This window comes from Tinamus guttatus, unplaced genomic scaffold (genome assembly GCF_059628265.1).
Source record: "Tinamus guttatus ecotype Peru unplaced genomic scaffold, ASM5962826v1 Tinamus_guttatus_pri_ptg000286l, whole genome shotgun sequence".
NCBI lineage: Eukaryota > Metazoa > Chordata > Aves > Tinamiformes > Tinamidae > Tinamus > Tinamus guttatus.
The window spans coordinates 388,752-405,955 of NW_028288820.1; the positions used below are offsets into that span (position 1 = coordinate 388,752).

A 17,204-nucleotide genomic window follows, 5' to 3' on the forward strand; every position below is an offset into this window, starting at 1 on the left:
CAGGGGCGGGTGGCCATCTTTGTTAAGGGCAGGAGAAGCGCGCGGCGCCCTCTCCGCCCGCGGCGCCAGCGGGAGGGCAGCGCTGCCGGGCGCCGCCTCCGCGCTGACTGCAGGAGCGCCTCGAAGCGGCTCCGCCTGAACCCTGCGTGGGGAAGCGGTGCCCGTGCGGGAAACGTGAGTGAGCGCGGAGTGACGGCCTGGCCTGGCGCCCCCCGCCGCGCGCCCGCCTGGCAGCGGCGTTGCCGCCGCCTGAAGCCCCCGCCGCCATGTTGGCTACGGGCGGCCCTTCCCGGCTGGCGCTGCCATCTTATCCGGGGGCAGCGGCCTGAGGGCAGGGAGGGCGGCTCGGGCCGCGGCGGTGGCGGCTCCCGCCGCGGGAGGGCCCCGTGGGGACGGATGTCCCGGGGCTGTGAGGCACCAGCGTGTTTATTTCTCCCCCTCTGCAAAAGTCGTGATTCGCCTGCGACTTGCGTCTGTTCCTTTGCTATTTGGTTGCTTTCCTCGGATAAAGTTTTTGTTTGTTTAATTATACTTAAAAAATCCTCCTGGGAACCTCTTTGGTTTGCGTGTATAAGCATTTAAACAGATGCACAGTTGCATCATCCTTCCGGCTCACTCATGGTTCCACTCGAGCTCAACTTGCGGCTCTCAGGTAGTGCGTTTTGGGGAAAAGGGGCGAGTTGATTTCCTTTCTGATTTCCTCAGCAAATTCTTTTGAAAGGTGATACACTGTTGCTGTTTTAGAACATCCTACTTAGGTTTTTTTTTTTTTTTTCTTAATGCATATTTCCTATATGCAGCATAAATAACCAGCAATTTGGGGACTTTCAGGAATTTCAGGTTGACTGCTAAGCAATGAAGACTTGGGCATCGCGTATTAGACTGCAAATATTTTTCCAAGCGCTGAACTTCAGTGTCAAATGCTACCCTAAACATGGCCATCTTCAAACAATATATCCTTATAGTCAAATAAACCCCCGAAAGTGCCTTATCCTGGACCGCGCAGGAAACGCATGCGGCAGCACCCTGCCACCTGGAAGCCTTCTGCAGAGGAGATGCTTTTCCTGCAAGGTAGGCAGCTTAAGCAAAGGCTTAATGTCAACAGCCGTTTTGACCCACCTGCTAAGGAAACCAGCCATGTTATTTCAAATGTCAAGGAAATGTTGGTGTTTTTTTTTCTGCCCCCCCCAAGGGTTTGAACGAAGCAGGGGGATAAATACTAGGATTTCAGCTATGATCAAAGACGCATGACATTTCTCAACCTCTATGCTGCTTTGATGTCAAAGTGCACTTTTGTTGATTTTGCTGGTCTAGCATTAAAAAAAAAAAAAAAAGTGACCCCTTCCCCCCCACCCCCCCCCCCCAAAAAAAGATTCAGTTAAAGTGTCAGGGAAACTGTGGAGAGACAATAGACAGTATAAAGTGGCCAAACTGATGATACCAGATTTAGCCAGTGTGAGCTGGCTCTGCTGCTCAACAAATTTGACTTCATCTATGCTGCCCTGCAAGTCACAATTTGCATCCTCTTAGATATTTGATGTCTTAAAGTTGCATTCACATGTGCCAAAAGTTCTTTGAAAAGTACTTGGATTTATTTTTCTGACTATTGTCGAAAGCAGTTGTGTGGATCCTCTAGTTTTACATTGGCCCTGAACCACTAATGAATGTTCATATATGTTCTTATGACTGAAGAAGTTAACAATTACAGGGAGTTTGCATCACACAGGCTTTGGAACGGAGGTTTTTGGAACTTTTTTTTTTTTTTTTTCCCAGAGGAAATATTCATAATGTTAATATTTAAAATCTCAAGCATTTATGAAAACAAACCAGGAGCAAAACAACAGTTATTGGCTGCAGAGTGGGGATAGTGTATAAGTGTATGCTGGTTTTGAAGTTCAAAGACATTTCCATAATATATTGAAAGCTATTTTGTGTCATCTGTGCACTATTGACTACTGCATTATTTGATATTTAGCTAGCTATTTTGCAACAAGCAGAAAGAACCAATTTTGTGTTAGCAAATTTAACACATTTCTAACATTTTAACAAGAGGAGATATGACTCTGTTGGCAGGCAGGTAGTGGTAGTAGTTTTCTCCTGGCTCCGTCCAGAAAATGACATCTATGAGCTTATTCTTAACTAAAATTGTTGCAGAACTTGTATCAGTTCACTGCTTCAGCTCACTTTCTGACCCTAAGAACACTTAAGCCAACTGTTTTGAGAAGGTGGAATTAGGACCAGAACAAGCTAGGATGGAGGAGGCATTGCTTCCAAGAGAAGGAAATAAGGAATCCTAATCTAAGATAGGAAAACAATGAGAAAGAACCTCTGAAAAAAGTAATACAATTCAATAAAAAAATTAACTGGAAAACCAGGTCCGAGACAAGAACAAACACATTCACATATAATCAATTAAGAGTATACATTAATAGTAACCTAAATATTGAAGAAAAGACCTTAAAAATGTTTCAAAAGTGCATCTGAAAATTCCCTCCTAAAAGATCAGGAAGAACTGAAATTTTCATCCAAACTATTTTTTTTTTTCCCCTCCAAATGACTCATATGCTTGGAATAACACCAAGTTGTTTTGTGGGTACCTGGCTAAGGAAAGATTATTATTATTACATAGTCTTATTTGAATACACTGCTGGCTTACAGCCACTGTTGTTTTTCCTTATTTAGCAGGAAGTGATAAAAGTTACTCGCAAAAGAAAAAAATTTCCATCTGTAATAACATCGGAGCTTTTGTACCAGGACCTTTTGAGATCAGAGCAAGAAAACTGGAAAGAAAACTCAGCAAGATACAGATCTATGATAAGAAGAATCAAGCAAAAAATAGAGGAATTGCATGACAAGTATGCACTTCATTTAAGCAGCCCAAGGGTAAGCAGTGGCAAATAATACAAAAATATGCCACGATAGAACGTAAATAAGAGACAGTGTAGCCGTTCCTGCCATAAAATCCTGTTTCAGTCTTTATTTTATGATGGTAGTTTCGATTTTTGAATATTTGATTTTTTGCTTTCTGGAGCACCTAAGTCCTTCGTTTCCCCTTTTCTCTACCAGGTGTATGTGGTATATTTTCTTTCATTTGTGTGTACATTATATTTGTGTTTGACGGAACGCTGATTAAATGTAGGGAATCCCTAAGAAAAAAACTAGTCCAGTCTTTAACAAATGACTAATATATATTTTACATAGGCATTAGACTTGAAACTTGCTTTGTTTTGCATTTTAACAGATTAGGTTTGGAGAAAATGTGTACTTTGAAGAAAATGGATGCATATTTCTTTCAAAAGCAGATGATGGTAAGAGATTTCCTAACTTGGTATGACTGAAAAATATTCTGCATGTATCAAATAATTCGGGTATTTTTCTTAATTTAAAGTATAATTGCTTGGTTTCTGGAAGTAGTGTAACCATACTACAAACAAAATATTTTGATAACATTCACTAATTATTAGTAAATAATTTTAGAATTCTCAATCTAAGTTGAGGTGAAAAGTATTAGGGAATACACAGTTCTGAGTCCACAACAGTAGATCACTGTAGATATTTATCATCTTTAATCTCTTTTGACAGTATTCCATACTTACTAGGATGATATGAGAGACCCATCTTATATTGCTTGGTAAAATAAATACTATATTAAGGTTCTCATCATAAATTGCTGTTGTGGGATGCTGGTAAGTTTCTGGAGAGAGAAGAGAGAAGTCATTTATTCTCAGAGTCCTGGCTTAGAACTTTATAAAAGGCAAAGTACCTTCATGCTTTTGTTTATTTTCAAAAAATTGTTTTTACAAGTATCAAACAAATATTTGGTGCTAGTAAATAAAAGTATACTGCAGGCAGAGTTGTTAAATCAAGTTACTGATTATTAACAATGTCTGTTTATTTTGTCAGTTCCTTAATTGCAGCATTTTTTGTTATCTGTATTGTTTTATGCAGTAGATAAAGCAAATGTTTTATTCAGTACTGAAGATGCTGGCTTTTCTGATGCCCATATTCAACGGATCAGAATTTCACCAGATCAGAGGTATATGGCCATCAGCTTAAAAAGTGAAAATTCTGAAGAGGCAACCTGTGTTATTATGAAACTTGATTATTCTCCTGTTTTGGAGAAAGTCATTCCAAATACTTTTAGTTTTGGTAAGTTGATTTTAAATATCCTATGGGCCACACCAGCTTTCAGTAAAACATTTTTCTTGGTCAACAACAAAAAATTGCTGGTGCTTGTTTTTAACAAAATGAGATAACCTTGCTGGATGTGATGCTTATAGCTGTTGAATTATTTCTGGACTTGCCTTTGGACAGCAAAAGCAGTAGTTTCTTTTAGCTTTTCTTCAGTAACACAGTATAGTGTTCAAAATTTGATATGCATTGGCCTTTTTTTTTTCCAGAATGGGCTACAAGTGATGTTCTGTTTTACACAAGTCAGAAGAATCTTAAATGCCAGGAAGTGTTTATGACAACTTTCACTGATGAAAAGCATACTAAATTAGTTTACTCAGAACAAGATGAAAGGTAATACTTATCTAAAATATATTAAGTTCATATATCCTAGAGTATATTTATATTTTATATAAAAAAGAAAAAATGAAAAAAAAATCATATCCTGTTTAAAAGGGTTCAAGTGATTTGTTTTCTTTTGCCGTTATTGCCATATGCAGTCTGAGAACGTGCTCAGTTCTCCTCTTGATTTAGGATCAACGAAGATTTAACTTTTCTCTGTTACCTCATGAGTTTAGCTGAGTTTATAAATGTCAAGGTCAGTCTCAGGTCAGGGTGTCCTTTAATGAAAGTGTGACAGTTTCATGCAGGGTTCATCAGACTGTGGATTTCATTTTGTTTTCTCTGCTATTGATGTCTGATGCATCTTTTAAAAAACAGAGAAGTTCAGGCGAATCCTTGCTCTGGGTAATGGATGAGCAAAATCATTATAGCATTCCCAGAGATGGAACTATTGTTGACTGAATACCCTCTCAATAACCTTTCTTTAAGCAATGGTTTAAGAATACAAGAAGGCTCTTGCTAAACTGTGTGCAAGACTAGTTTTTCAGCCATATAGCATGAAAAGATCAGATTTAGATGCTATACTGTAAATATTTATGATTAAACTCTATCCAAAGTAACAGGTTCTGTAAAGAAATTTCCATTCTTTCAATTATCTGAGGGGAAAAAAAAAAGAAAAAGAAAAATCTCCATCTGAGATGGAGTACATAAGATCCCTTTTTTCTAGCTGTATTTAATACATACATTTATAAAAGCAAGGTACACTGACGTGACACTTCCCTACAGGGAAACTGTTGGCATAATTCAGAAGGTCATAGTCATTATAGCAAATCTAATAGAAACTTACTCTAAAGGCTCATCTACTGGTGCAGCTTAGGTTGTAACTGAACTTACTTGCCAGTGGGAGAAGACAAGACATTCCTTTGAGACATTCCTTTGTATTGCCATTAAACAGTTCTGTGTCTTACTCTCTCTTTTACTTGTAATCAAATACATTTCAGAAGCTGAAGATTGCTTGACTCCCTTAAAAAAAACCCAACAAATTGACAAGTACGAAAACTAAGGCCTGGTTTCTTGGGAGGAGGTTTCAGGAGTAGCCTGTTTCAGCTCAACTCCTTTAGAAACGAGGTCAGTAGAGCTGAACTGCTCAAGTCCTGACTGCAGTATCCAGCTCTTGCAAAGCTTGTGAGTATAAGAGAGCCAGGAGGAGGCTTCCCTGCAGACTTCAGAAACTCAGCTATGCCTGCCTGCCTACCTAAAGATGTCAAGAGGATGTAAATAGGAAAACCAGTAATAACAGAAAAAGAAAACTGGAATTCCTCCTTCTGCAATGAATTAAAAACATTATCTAAAGCTTCATGTCTTTCAGCAGGCAAATATTTTGAAGCCTAAATGCATCACTACTGCAGTCATGTAACCTGCCCTGGGTAACACACATTAGGATACTCGGTCCTGAACTTGCTTCATGAAATCTGCTGGTGCTTGGTGCTGGAGCTGGTTTTGCTGTTAGATGTTCACTCCAGGAGATTCAGAATGACAAAGTGCCATGTCCCAGATAAGACATCCTGTTAGTCATTCATTTAGAAATAAGAATATGACTTTCAGCCTGAACTTCGCTAGTATTGGCATCCTGCCACTGCCTATCATTCTGTTTTCTGTTGCTAGATTTTAGAAAAAAATAAAATGGGGTATTTTCTTGGGCTATGATATTTTGGGGTATTCATGTAACTTAATTTACCTTGGACTGAACAATACTGGTCTTGTTATCACGGAAGAAAAAGCTTTGTTTTTCCAGGCTGAGTTACTTTTTCTGCATGCTTTACAATATAAATTTAATATAGACACAAAACCTAAATACAGTAACTCTTTCATTACAGTATCATCACCCTTCCCTTACAGGTCTGTGTGGTCTCAATGGTAGACTATATCTGTGTGAGCAGAGCCGCTTTTCTTTGAACTATCTAATATTAAATTTTGTACAGGATCTATTGCTTTGGTATCTAACACTTGATATTTGCCATCTCATTCAGGAAATTACTCCTAAACACAACAAATCTTTGTACAGTTAAGTCAGAATAAAACAGGAAAAAAAATAGAGGGGAGATACCTTCAGAGAAACTTTGCCTTTTCCTTCTCTCCATGTTTATATACATTAAACCTCAAACAGATATAATCAAGGCTGTCAAGAAAATAATAATACCCTCTCATGCCCACTGTTAATCAACCTTAAATCTTAGAAGCAGCACTGAACTGAATCATATTCAAAGCTAAGCAATATTATTTTTTTCATAGTATTTTGCGTGCTGTTACTTCATCTCCATGGATGACTTTTTGTTTCCTCAGTTAATTCCTTTCCTTGCTTGCAGCTTTAGCACTTCAGCACTGTTAATCTTGTTTCATATAGGCTTCTATGATCTTTTTAAAAGTTTATAGTAGCTCCTGCTTTCTAGAATTATTCCTGTTCCCATCTGATGTCCTTTGTTAATTTTAATTGCCCTTTATTACTTCTTTTGAAAAAGACTTACTAGCTCAATAGAGACTTCTAGGTTTTGTGTGGATTTTACAGCCTGTATGCAACTGTGACCTTTCAGTCCACCTCAGCAATGCAAAAACACTAATTCAGTTGGGCAACAACTGAACTGCTCTCCTTGCAGAATTCAGACTGCACGCACAAAATCAGTTTCCTGAATCCTAGGAAAAATACTACAGAAGCGGATTTGGGAACCACATTCTGGAACTTCTCCAATCTAGTTACAGGCCTGCAATCTCTTACCTGGTTGCTTCAGAATCATGTGGGGTTTTTTTTATTTTGCATTTTAACCACAAAATGTTTTTTTTTTTTTTAATGTCAGTCAGTTTATAAGCTTAGTTTTTTGTTGTTGTTTGATTTTTTTATTGCTTGCAGATTTTTTGTAGACATATATTGCACAAAGGACAGACGTTTTCTTACCATCAACAGCAACAGCAAGACAACCTCAGAAGTTTGGCTGGTTGACTGTAGCCATCCTTTTAAGCCGCCTGTTCTTGTACAAGCACGAACAAAAGGGGTCATTTATCACGTGGAGCACAGAAATGATGAGTTCTATATTCTTACTACATATGGAGAGCCTGCAGAGTATAAGGTAATCTTAACTGTTAATAAGATTAGTTTTGTTCATTCAGGTAGGTTTATTCACTCAGATCATGTAGGCTGAAGCTGCCTTCTAATTCTGTGCTCCACGCTTACTCTAAAATAAAGAAAATGATACATGTGGATAATTGCATTTCTCCAAAGATTGACAGTAGTATGTGGAGTCTTTCACACATGTCCTGCTGATCTGACTCTAACTCATCTGGTAACAAATGGAAATGATTTTGCTTTACCTGGCATTTATCTTGTATGAAAATAAGTTAGTGATTTCAGTACATATAGCCAAACAGCCTGCACCTCAACTGGCCGCACTGAAAGCACTTATTACATGTAATATACGAGAATGAAACTGACTTTTGCAAATTTTTTCATAAGTAAGTTTTCCTCTGCCCATGCTGTTTTTCTAGTCACATTCCAGTGTTTTCACTGGCTGCTTTTTCCTCATCATGGTAGTAAAATGACAGTATCCCAGAGAGTTTACCATGACTTACTGTGAAGAAACACTGTCCTGCTCCAATGGCAGGTTCTTGTATGCAGAGCACAGGTTGGAAGTGCTGACCTTCAGATAGGAAAACATCACCTTCCATCAACACAGTACATTGCTTTTCTGCTGTGAAAGGAACTTGGTCTGAAACCTTCCTAAATATGGTTAAAACAAGTTTTAAACTTGAAATGGGCAAGTTTTAGAAATAAGATTAATTTCTAGTTATTTTAAAAGGTCTTTGCAGAACAGGCCCTTCCTCCTAAGCTGCCTTTCAACAAACTTTTTTTGAAGGGGGAGGCTGGAAAGCCGTGGGGGTTCTCTCCTTCTTCTGCCTGGAAGACTGAGAGAACCGCAGTAGGAGGAGCTCAAAGGCTGGAGTTCAAACATCGAGATTGTGACTGCTTAGAGAAGCAAGCAGCAGAAAGGACCTTTTCAGAGGCCCCCTACCCTGCCCTGATACCCTGTCCCAGGGCACTCTGCCAACCGACTCTTCTTAAAGGAGTGCAATACAGTTGAAAAAAAAATGGCTATCTGTCACAGAGATCTTTCCTGCTATCAGTAAAGGGAGTTGAAAAGCTGACTACTTTCGCTGTAAAAATGCTATACAGGATCACGTGTATGTCTGTACATCTCACTACTCAACTCTCACTGCATCTCTTAATAATGCAGGGTTGTTCTTTTTGCTTTTGTAGTTGATGAAGGCACCAGTAGCTTCCAGTGGCATGGAGAACTGGCAGTTATTTTATGCACTGGAGGAAAAGACCAAGCTAATAGACTTGGAGATGTTCAGTAATCACTGCATTATGTTCTTGCAGCGCAACAGGCATCTCTATTTAGATGTGATTTCCTTTGTTTGTCATTCAGTTCAGTCAATTAAGGTATGTTCTAGATTTGCATTAAACAGCATAAATTTTTTCCAGCACTTTTTTTTTTTTTAGTATAAGGCTATACTGAAAGCAAAGGTAAAATCCAAGAGTCAAGGTGGCAAGGAAACTATGACAGTGACGATTTTGTCATCATGACTAATTGTAGTACATGAGGGTGTTCTTCAGGATGTCACGTGGTGGATTATTGTAGCGCTTAAAAAGTTTCAAAGCAGCTATACTGTGAGTCAGATCTTTTTTTTTCAGTTTATTACTGTCAGATTTTTACTGTATGGCCAGTTTTTCATGTACTATTTCATAGTACTTGATTCCCTAAACACTTTCCTTAGTTTTATTAGGCTTATTTTTCATTATACACCTCAGTGTAAGTAAAGAAATAAGCCTGTCTCTCCCAAAGGAGAGAGAATAGAACATTCAGAACATAAATACAGACACTGTGGCCTAATAAATGACAGCGCTCATATTGTGGTACTCCTTTGAATATATTTCTGCCCTTTTCTAGTTGTTGTTAAGTTCTTGTCAGTTAAAGACAAGGTGACTCAATTGAAAAACATGATTTCTGGAAACCATTCAGCCAAAATTTTTTTTTTCAGGGCACCAAACCAATCTGCATAGCTTATGTTTTTTGAAACACGTTACCAATGGTATATTCTATAATACTGCTATAGATAAAGGTTTTTAAACATGATGTTCTGTTATGGTCCCTGAAATCTTTGATTTTTAGAAACGATCTTAGTTTATTTATTCAGAAAAGGGCTGCAGTGCTGTAGAACTTTAACTTTTGCTGCCATTTCAGAAGATTCTAGCAACCTAACCCAAGTAAACTGTGGCCTGGCAGAGGGTTTGACTAAGTCCCTGCTGCTCTCAAAGAATGAATCTTGATTTCTTTTATTCTTAGCAGAGTTTAAAATCTTACATATAATAGCAGTAAGTGTCTGAGGGTGAATGTGCCAGGAAAAGGTTTTGTTCTTCACAATGGCTGGCACTAGGAACAAAGTTAAGAGGCAGGGGTTTGGAGTGGCTTAGCATTACTGAGCTAACTCACAGCAAAAGCATAACAACTGATATGGACTTGGCTGTATAATGTGTTGAAGTAGAATTGGAAATCAGAGGGGAAATAGATTCTGCATTGTTTTTGAATTTTAGAACCTATTTGAAACGTTCTCTTAAAAATGTTGTAATGCCCATTTAAACTGGATTTGAATTTAGATTTATTTTCCAGTTTATTTCATTGCTGAACTTTTCCCTTAAGACCACTCCATAAAGTCTTTCACTTTCTGGTTGTTTCAATACTAAATTTTGAAGACAGACAGTTTGTGCTAGGTGTAAACTGAAGTAGCTTGGCACTCAAAATCTTTGTCTCTGAAGGACACACTAGCCTAAGTTTAAAAGCAGTGTAAGGATCTCACTTAAAATGCTCTGTTTTCTCAGCTGCCTACGTGGGCCTGTGCTTTTGAATTGGAATCTCATCCTGAACACAGCACCAGCACTTGCTATTTTCAGCTCAGCTCCCCAGTACACCCCCCGAAGCGTTTTGCATATTCATTTAAAGCAAATAATCTCATTGAGCAGGCTGAGCAAGAGGTACCAATTATTAGGAATTGTCACACTACACGTTTACTTGCTAAAAGCAAGGTAAGATTTTTGTAGTCCTTTTCCTGTTCCCTTTATTCTTCCCTTCCTCCTCTCCCTTTTAAAGAAAATGCATTTGGCAGGGAATAGAGATTTTAAAAAAATATAAAGAGCAGTTAGTGCTCTAGTTACCAAACAGTGGGTGTTTTCTTCAGTGGTATAGAAAAGAACAAGTCGTGATGAGATTTTTTTTTTAATAATCAGGGTGTGCTAGAAGAGATAACAGTACATGATGAGTCAAGAAGCTTTGTATAATATAACTTGAACTTGATAGTTGATGGATGGTATCATATTCTATAAGATGAAAAAGAATGCCAGTTCTTGAAAAGAACACCCCACAAATGTCAACACAGTACAAATCAAGAAAGGAAAGTTTTAACAGCCTGAGGATAAAAAAAAAATGGATATGTTAATAAAGAGTTTGTGCTGCAGTAAGTGGTAAACTATTTTGTTAATAATAGATATTCTTAATGCTAAAGAGGGAAGGAAGACTTGGGTACTTTGATAGTTTAAAAACACCTCAGGTGTTGCACTTAAATGAATTTTATACTCTGCATCTGTAAGTCTACACAGCAGAGGTTCAGTCTCTTGCTTTATTTTTCAAGAGTACTCTGTACAATCTAAATGAAAAAAATTACTGTAATCAAAAAAACACATTTTAAAATAAATAATTGAAGTTTTCATTGCCATGTGTCATTGAGATTTCTAAAATATCCTTCATTGTAAAATACTCCTTCATTTTCAGGATGAAACTTTGGTGCCAATTACAGTTTTTCATAATATAAAGTCTAAAGAACTGCACAGGAAACCACTTCTCATTCATGTATATGGAGCTTATGGCATAGATTTGAACATGAGCTTTAAAGAAGAGAAGCTGATGTTAATTGAAGAGGGTTGGATATTAGCATATTGCCATGTTAGGTAAGTCAAATATAAAGTGAAATCAAGAGTTTTTTTTTAATGGGACACAGTTGATATGAAACTGAGCAGGTAAATGTTTTTTTTTTTCATGTAGCTGTACCTGCTCCTTCGTGCTGTTCTCTTTATTAACTCTGTTTCTAGAATTGTTAAACAGTTTTAACAAAAAGTAAATTTTCCTAGGCATATATATATTTAGAAGACAACACACTGGGTTCACATTTCTTAAGTCAACAATATAGCTGCATTTAGCTTACAGCTTTAAGATACCTCAGAACTACTCATCTTGTCCTTGCTCGGAGCAGTTTTGAGAGCATGTTCAAACTGCAGTGTTGTGCTACCATCCTCTTTTTCCTGGGGTATTGGGTGATATCAAACTAATATTTGATCTGCTTTCTGAAAAGCTTTTGTCTTTCTGCAACAGTAACTAAGGGTTCAACCTGCACATCTTGTTCTCTTATTGGCCAAATCCCACGTCTCCTGTTTAGCTACAAACCTGCTAGTTTTATAAAACCCCTACGTACAATAGGCTTCACGTTTTCATTTAGATAATAATGCAGTAGACAAAGAAGGTAACAAAGGACTCAGTTCGGTGAGAAGGAAGAGGGGGAACTGAACAACCATTTGAAATACCCACTGCCAAAATAAACTCAGCATACAAATATATTCAGTCTTATAATACAGTGGGAAGCTTATACAGCTCTTCCTCCCACAACTGTCTCCTGACATAAGTGGATCCTCTTTATTTTACAGTGGCAGCACTAAAGAGGAAGAGTACCAAAAGAGGCAGTTAATTAACTTAAAACTTGAATAAGTTAACCCATTGTGTAGAAGGGATCATAAATTTCAGTTTAAAACTCTGTGAATATTGCAACCTCTAGAGTTCATGTGGTATTCAAAATTCAGAAATGAGAAAAAAAATGAAATTAACTGACAGCTTTGTAATTTAAGTTGCACAACAGGCAAAGTCTGAGTGTTTCAGTGAGGAACGAAGAAACATTATTCCCAGTTATTATAAATGAGCATTATTGATAGAACAAAGGGTAATGGGTATTAATTAAAACACAGGCAGTTCCATCTCCATGTGAGGAGGAACTTCTTTCCTGTGGGGGTGACAGAGTGCTGGAACAGGCTGCCCAGAGAGGTTGTGGAGTCTCCTTCTCTGGAAATCTCCCAAACCTGCCTGGATGCCACCCTGTGCCACGTGCTCTAGGTGTCCCTGCTGGAGCAGGGGGGACTAGATGATCTCTAGAGGTCCCTTCCTACCTCAGCCATTCTGTGATACTGTGAAGGAGGAAAACAGCACTTCCCAAAGTGCTTCTTTCCAGGTAGAAGCACATAGGGATGGGTGGTGCAGAGGTGCCCTGATGCTGTTTGAGTTTTCACTACTCATCACACAAGGATTTTTTAAAATTTACATTTTGTATATTTTTGCCATTAAGGACAACAAAAAGACAGGAATAGAAGAGTTAATTAGGAAAGCAAACTGGTTTTGCAATTCTGTGGCTTCATTATAGCTAAAGCTTTGCTGCTTAATGTTTTCCAGAGAATCTCCAACTTGAACTGTTTTGATTTCAGGGGTGGAGGAGAGCTAGGCCTTGGCTGGCACAAAGATGGATGTCAGCTCAATAAACTCAAAGGTCTCCACGACCTTCAGGCTTGCATTATGTTGCTGCATGAATTGGGATTTTCTCAGCCAAAATCTACAGCAGTAGCAGCCGCCAGTGCTGGGGCAGTTCTTGCAGGAGCTCTGTGCAACACTGATCCAGAACTGATCAGAGCCGTGGTCTTGCAGGTGAGGTGATGGGGATCCCTTGTGCAAAATGAGGTTGAACTGTTTCTGTTTTGTTTCACCTGTTTCAGAATTGGAAACATTGCAGTCCAAATTCATAGTTTTCATTTGTTTGAAAATACCTTGACATTGGTGTTTGAGATCCTGTCATGTTTGCCAACTTTTTTCTTCCTTTTTTTTTTTTTTTAAAATAACTTTTAAGGCTCCTTTCCTAGATGTTCTAAATACAATGTTGAAAACTCATCTCCCACTGACAACTGAAGAACAGGAAGAATGGGGAAATCCATTAGCAGATGAAAAAACCATGAAGTATATCAAAAACTATTGTCCTTACCAGAATATTAAGCCACAGGTAAAATTGCCCTTTCTTTGTCAAATTCTGCAGTAATAAAAGGATAGTAATTTCTAGGGAAATAATAGAAAGTGGGTAACTGGAATTTCTTAAAATTATATTTTACCCTTTTGGTGCTTTAAACTTCAACACTTAGGCTGAGCTGCTTACTTACACTAAACTGAATCATTAGTACAAACAGAAATTATTTCAGCCATAATAAAGTAGTTGGGGTCATGATGATTGTTGAAATTAACTAAACTCCTTCCCTTAAATGATCACTTGCCTTCAAAAGCCATTTTTATTATAGGGCAGCCATGAAGTAAGGATTTTAATAGATCATTGTGCAACCAATACCAACCTGTGAAATACTTTTCCTTTGTGTGGAGGTTCCATTGTTCTACTGGGTTTTCCAGACTTCCTCCCAAGAGGAAGGAGGTATTTTCCACACAGAAAATACACTTAAAAGATAAACAGTGTAAGGAAAAAAAAAAAAAAAAGCTATGGCTTTCGTATTGTTATCTCAGAGGAAATTTTTACTTTACTTGATGTGCTAGCTGTGTTACATAGGTTCATTAATAAGCCAAATCTTACACATATTAAAGTAGCTATTTTGATACTACTAAAGTAGCTTTTAGCCTTGCAAACATACATCTTAACTTCTATCCTGACTGCTTAAGGTGAACCATGGCTATTGCTCCTTCCTGTGGTAAGCTGCAGCAGAGACACATGCATTAGCCCTGTAGGAGTGGGGACAGGATTCATGTTTTTGTGCATCGGTAGCAGGTAGATGATCCCTCCCCCCTGTCATTTTCAGACCAAAATAAGTTTTTTCAAGTAAATTTGGAATTTTTTTTTTGAAGCAGGTAGTTTTGTAATAGTTACATTTTAGATAAACATAACAAGTAGTACAGTAAGATATATGGAGAAAAATTGTTTACTCATTTTATGTGAAAGTAAACTGTCAAATATTTAACTCTCTTTTCCTAATTTCAGCCTTATCCTTCAGTTTTTATCACAGCTTATGAAAATGATCAACGAGTACCACTAACAGGAATTTTAAAATACGTTCAAAAACTTAGGAAGGCTGCAAGAGATTATACCAGCAGAACAGAAAGGGAAGGTGAGAAATACGCTACAGCTACATGAAGTTAATAAATCAAAAGATCAATAGTCATAACTGGACAACAGTACAGACTTCAACAGCTCCTCCTTAAGTACTTTCACTTGTGCCCCATGATCCAGTATCTAAATCTCCCGGTAGTTTCTGGTACCTGCCAAGATGAGACGTGCAGTCATCCTGACAAATGGATCAACCTCCGCTTCGGAGATGTGCCCTCCAGAGCCCAAAGAGACACCATCAGTATCACAGACCTTCTTGAAAATAGTTAAATCAGTGTGTGAAACATTTATGACAAACTACAGCAGGTTCAGGAAACCCTATGAGCTGAAGGTGGCTGTACTCAGGGAAGATATAAGTGGGGATTGCTCTTCCATAGGCTTTATTGGATGGCTACTGGTGGAACTGCTGGACAGGGCTGGATGAACCCGTAACTTCAGCTACTGTTCTGATTATAGTGCAGTTCTCAAAAGCATATTGATAAAATCTTGGGTTTATGCTCTACAAGAAACCCCTTTTTCCCAGCTTACTGAAACTGCAGACAATAGTCAAGTTAGAATGATAGTTATGCTTAGATATATTTTTATACCTGAGACTTGCCACCATCTCCGGGAGTGTTTCCAGGAAAAGCTGCCTTCAAGCCCTATTATTTGGCAGTAGCATCTAATATGGTGAGAGGCTTCTACTATCAGGACCACACTAGCTCTTAGATTAGCTTCTCTAAATTTCATTATGACCCTTCTCTGCTGGCAGCCCAGTTGCAAAGGAATAGCTGATGCTGCAGCTGCTGTCTTCATGCAGAAAGAGAAAGGCCACTTTTCCAAAGGGACCCAGAGAATAAGCATACACAGTGGACGTATAAACATTTTTCAAAACTGTAGTTAACAAATGCAGCTAGTCCATATAGCAAGCCACTGAGTCCTTTTCTTTCCAAAGGAACAGCAGAAATTCTGCCAGGATAGAAGGCAGATTTACCTGCACGTCCCTCCATTTACCATCACATCCCCGCTTGACCTTTCCTTGTTCCTTTGGTGTTTAGTGACCACGAGGTTTGTTGTTGTTGTTGCAGGAAACTGGATCCCTAACATCATCTTGGACATCCAGCCAAAGGGCAGTCACTGTGATTCGTCATGGGAGGATTCACTAAATGAGGTATGCCCCCTTCACTGCACCCTTCCATAGCACGGAGCACGCTGGCCTTTCAATCAATATTTAAGTCTCAATAGCTCATGCAGTCACGCCGGGTAGTTTGCAGCAATTAAAAGTGCTGGAATTAAGGTTGCTGTTGATGAGGCAGAAATAAGAGCCAATGGCAAAGCCAAGTACTGAACCTCACCATTCCTCAAACCTCAAAATACTTTTAAATCCCCATTGTAATGTGCTGAGAGCTTGGAATAAAAGGTTAAGTTGTGCAGCACATTATTCTAGCAAAAAGTCTTGCACCAAAGTCTTGCACCATACAGTTAAGAGCTTAAAGCTGTTACACTGATTTTTCATTTACTTCCATCTTCCTCATGAACAAAAGAGACACGATGGGTTTGATCTTTATGTTTTGGGCTGCTTGGTCTGTACTTCGGATTCAATGGCTCATGTTTTCTGCAAAAGCATATGCTAAAATAGCTGGCAGGTGTGGCAGATTTTTTCCCTAAATTAAAACTTTAGTATAAGGCCTTGTTTTGCTTAAAGGCAAGGCAGTGCTTATCATAAATACGGGAAAGGAAGATTAGAACAGCTGTACCTGAAGGAGTGGTATTGTTTTATAATAAAATGTTTTTGTTGTTTTAGATTGCAAGACACCTTGCTTTTCTGAACAAAGAACTTGATAAAGAATAAGGTGCTATCTGCAACATGACATTACATCAAAGCCTGCAACTGGCCCATGGACACACTGACCACTCGAAAAACTTCACATCAGATTTGTGTTTATATAGAGAGTAGAAACCCTTTTTATCCCTCTTGGGTGCCTGTTTTGTGGACATAAGCAGACAAGAAATTCAAAGACAAAGTTGTGTGTGGCTTATAAACATAGAAAATGAGCGTTAAATTTCTGCTGCCAGTTAGTACAGAAGTAGCCTCCTGCATCACCCAGTTAGTTCAGGCCAGTTCTGCTGACCACAGCGAGGAGCGCAGCTCAGGACAGGCAGAGCTGCCTCGGTGCAAAACCCTTGGTGCTGAAAGCTTCAGTTGTGAAGAGCTGAACTCTGTACAGGCAGCAGCCCTATCTGAGATCTCCAGTCCAGGACAGAACTTTACACAAGGCAGGAAAAGTGATTTCAGAGCCCGGTGACCTCCAAGCAAGGCCATCTTGCCATGATGTTTATCAAAATTAGATGCCTTGTGCACACCTGGCACTGGTACAAACTGCACTAGGGGGCCAAAATGTTCTCGGACCAAAACCACT

The 17,204-nt window shown here is 38.6% G+C and overlaps 1 protein-coding gene across 3 annotated transcripts; it reads left to right on the forward strand.

The window, feature by feature from the left end:
• Nucleotides 1–67: 67 nt before the first annotated feature.
• On the forward strand, nt 68–16,757 carry PREPL (prolyl endopeptidase like). Of its 3 annotated transcripts, none has more exons than XM_088527405.1 (15): nt 68–174; nt 832–1,071; nt 2,683–2,883; nt 3,242–3,308; nt 3,949–4,149; nt 4,401–4,524; nt 7,418–7,634; nt 8,819–9,004; nt 10,442–10,645; nt 11,388–11,563; nt 13,139–13,355; nt 13,555–13,704; nt 14,680–14,806; nt 15,873–15,955; nt 16,589–16,757. In XM_088527405.1, exons 2-15 carry the CDS (start codon nt 856–858, stop codon nt 16,634–16,636), a joined length of 2,217 nt encoding a protein of 738 aa, XP_088383531.1. In that variant the 5' UTR covers nt 68–174; nt 832–855; the 3' UTR covers nt 16,637–16,757. The 3 variants fall into 3 exon arrangements, with proteins under 3 accessions (XP_088383531.1, XP_088383532.1, XP_010221014.2); XM_088527406.1 differs by having other exon boundaries at nt 3,952–4,149; XM_010222712.2 differs by lacking the exon at nt 68–174 and having other exon boundaries at nt 831–1,071.
• Nucleotides 16,758–17,204: the final 447 nt, after the last annotated feature.

Coding starts and splice junctions, on each gene's coding strand:
- PREPL (XM_088527405.1), top strand. CDS start 856: ATGAAGACTTGGGCATCGCGTATTAGACTGCAAATATTTTTCCAAGCG. Junction 9,005..10,441: donor ATTCAGTTCAGTCAATTAAG/GTATGTTCTAGA, acceptor CTGTTTTCTCAG/CTGCCTACGTGGGCCTGTGC. Junction 13,705..14,679: donor ACCAGAATATTAAGCCACAG/GTAAAATTGCCC, acceptor TCCTAATTTCAG/CCTTATCCTTCAGTTTTTAT.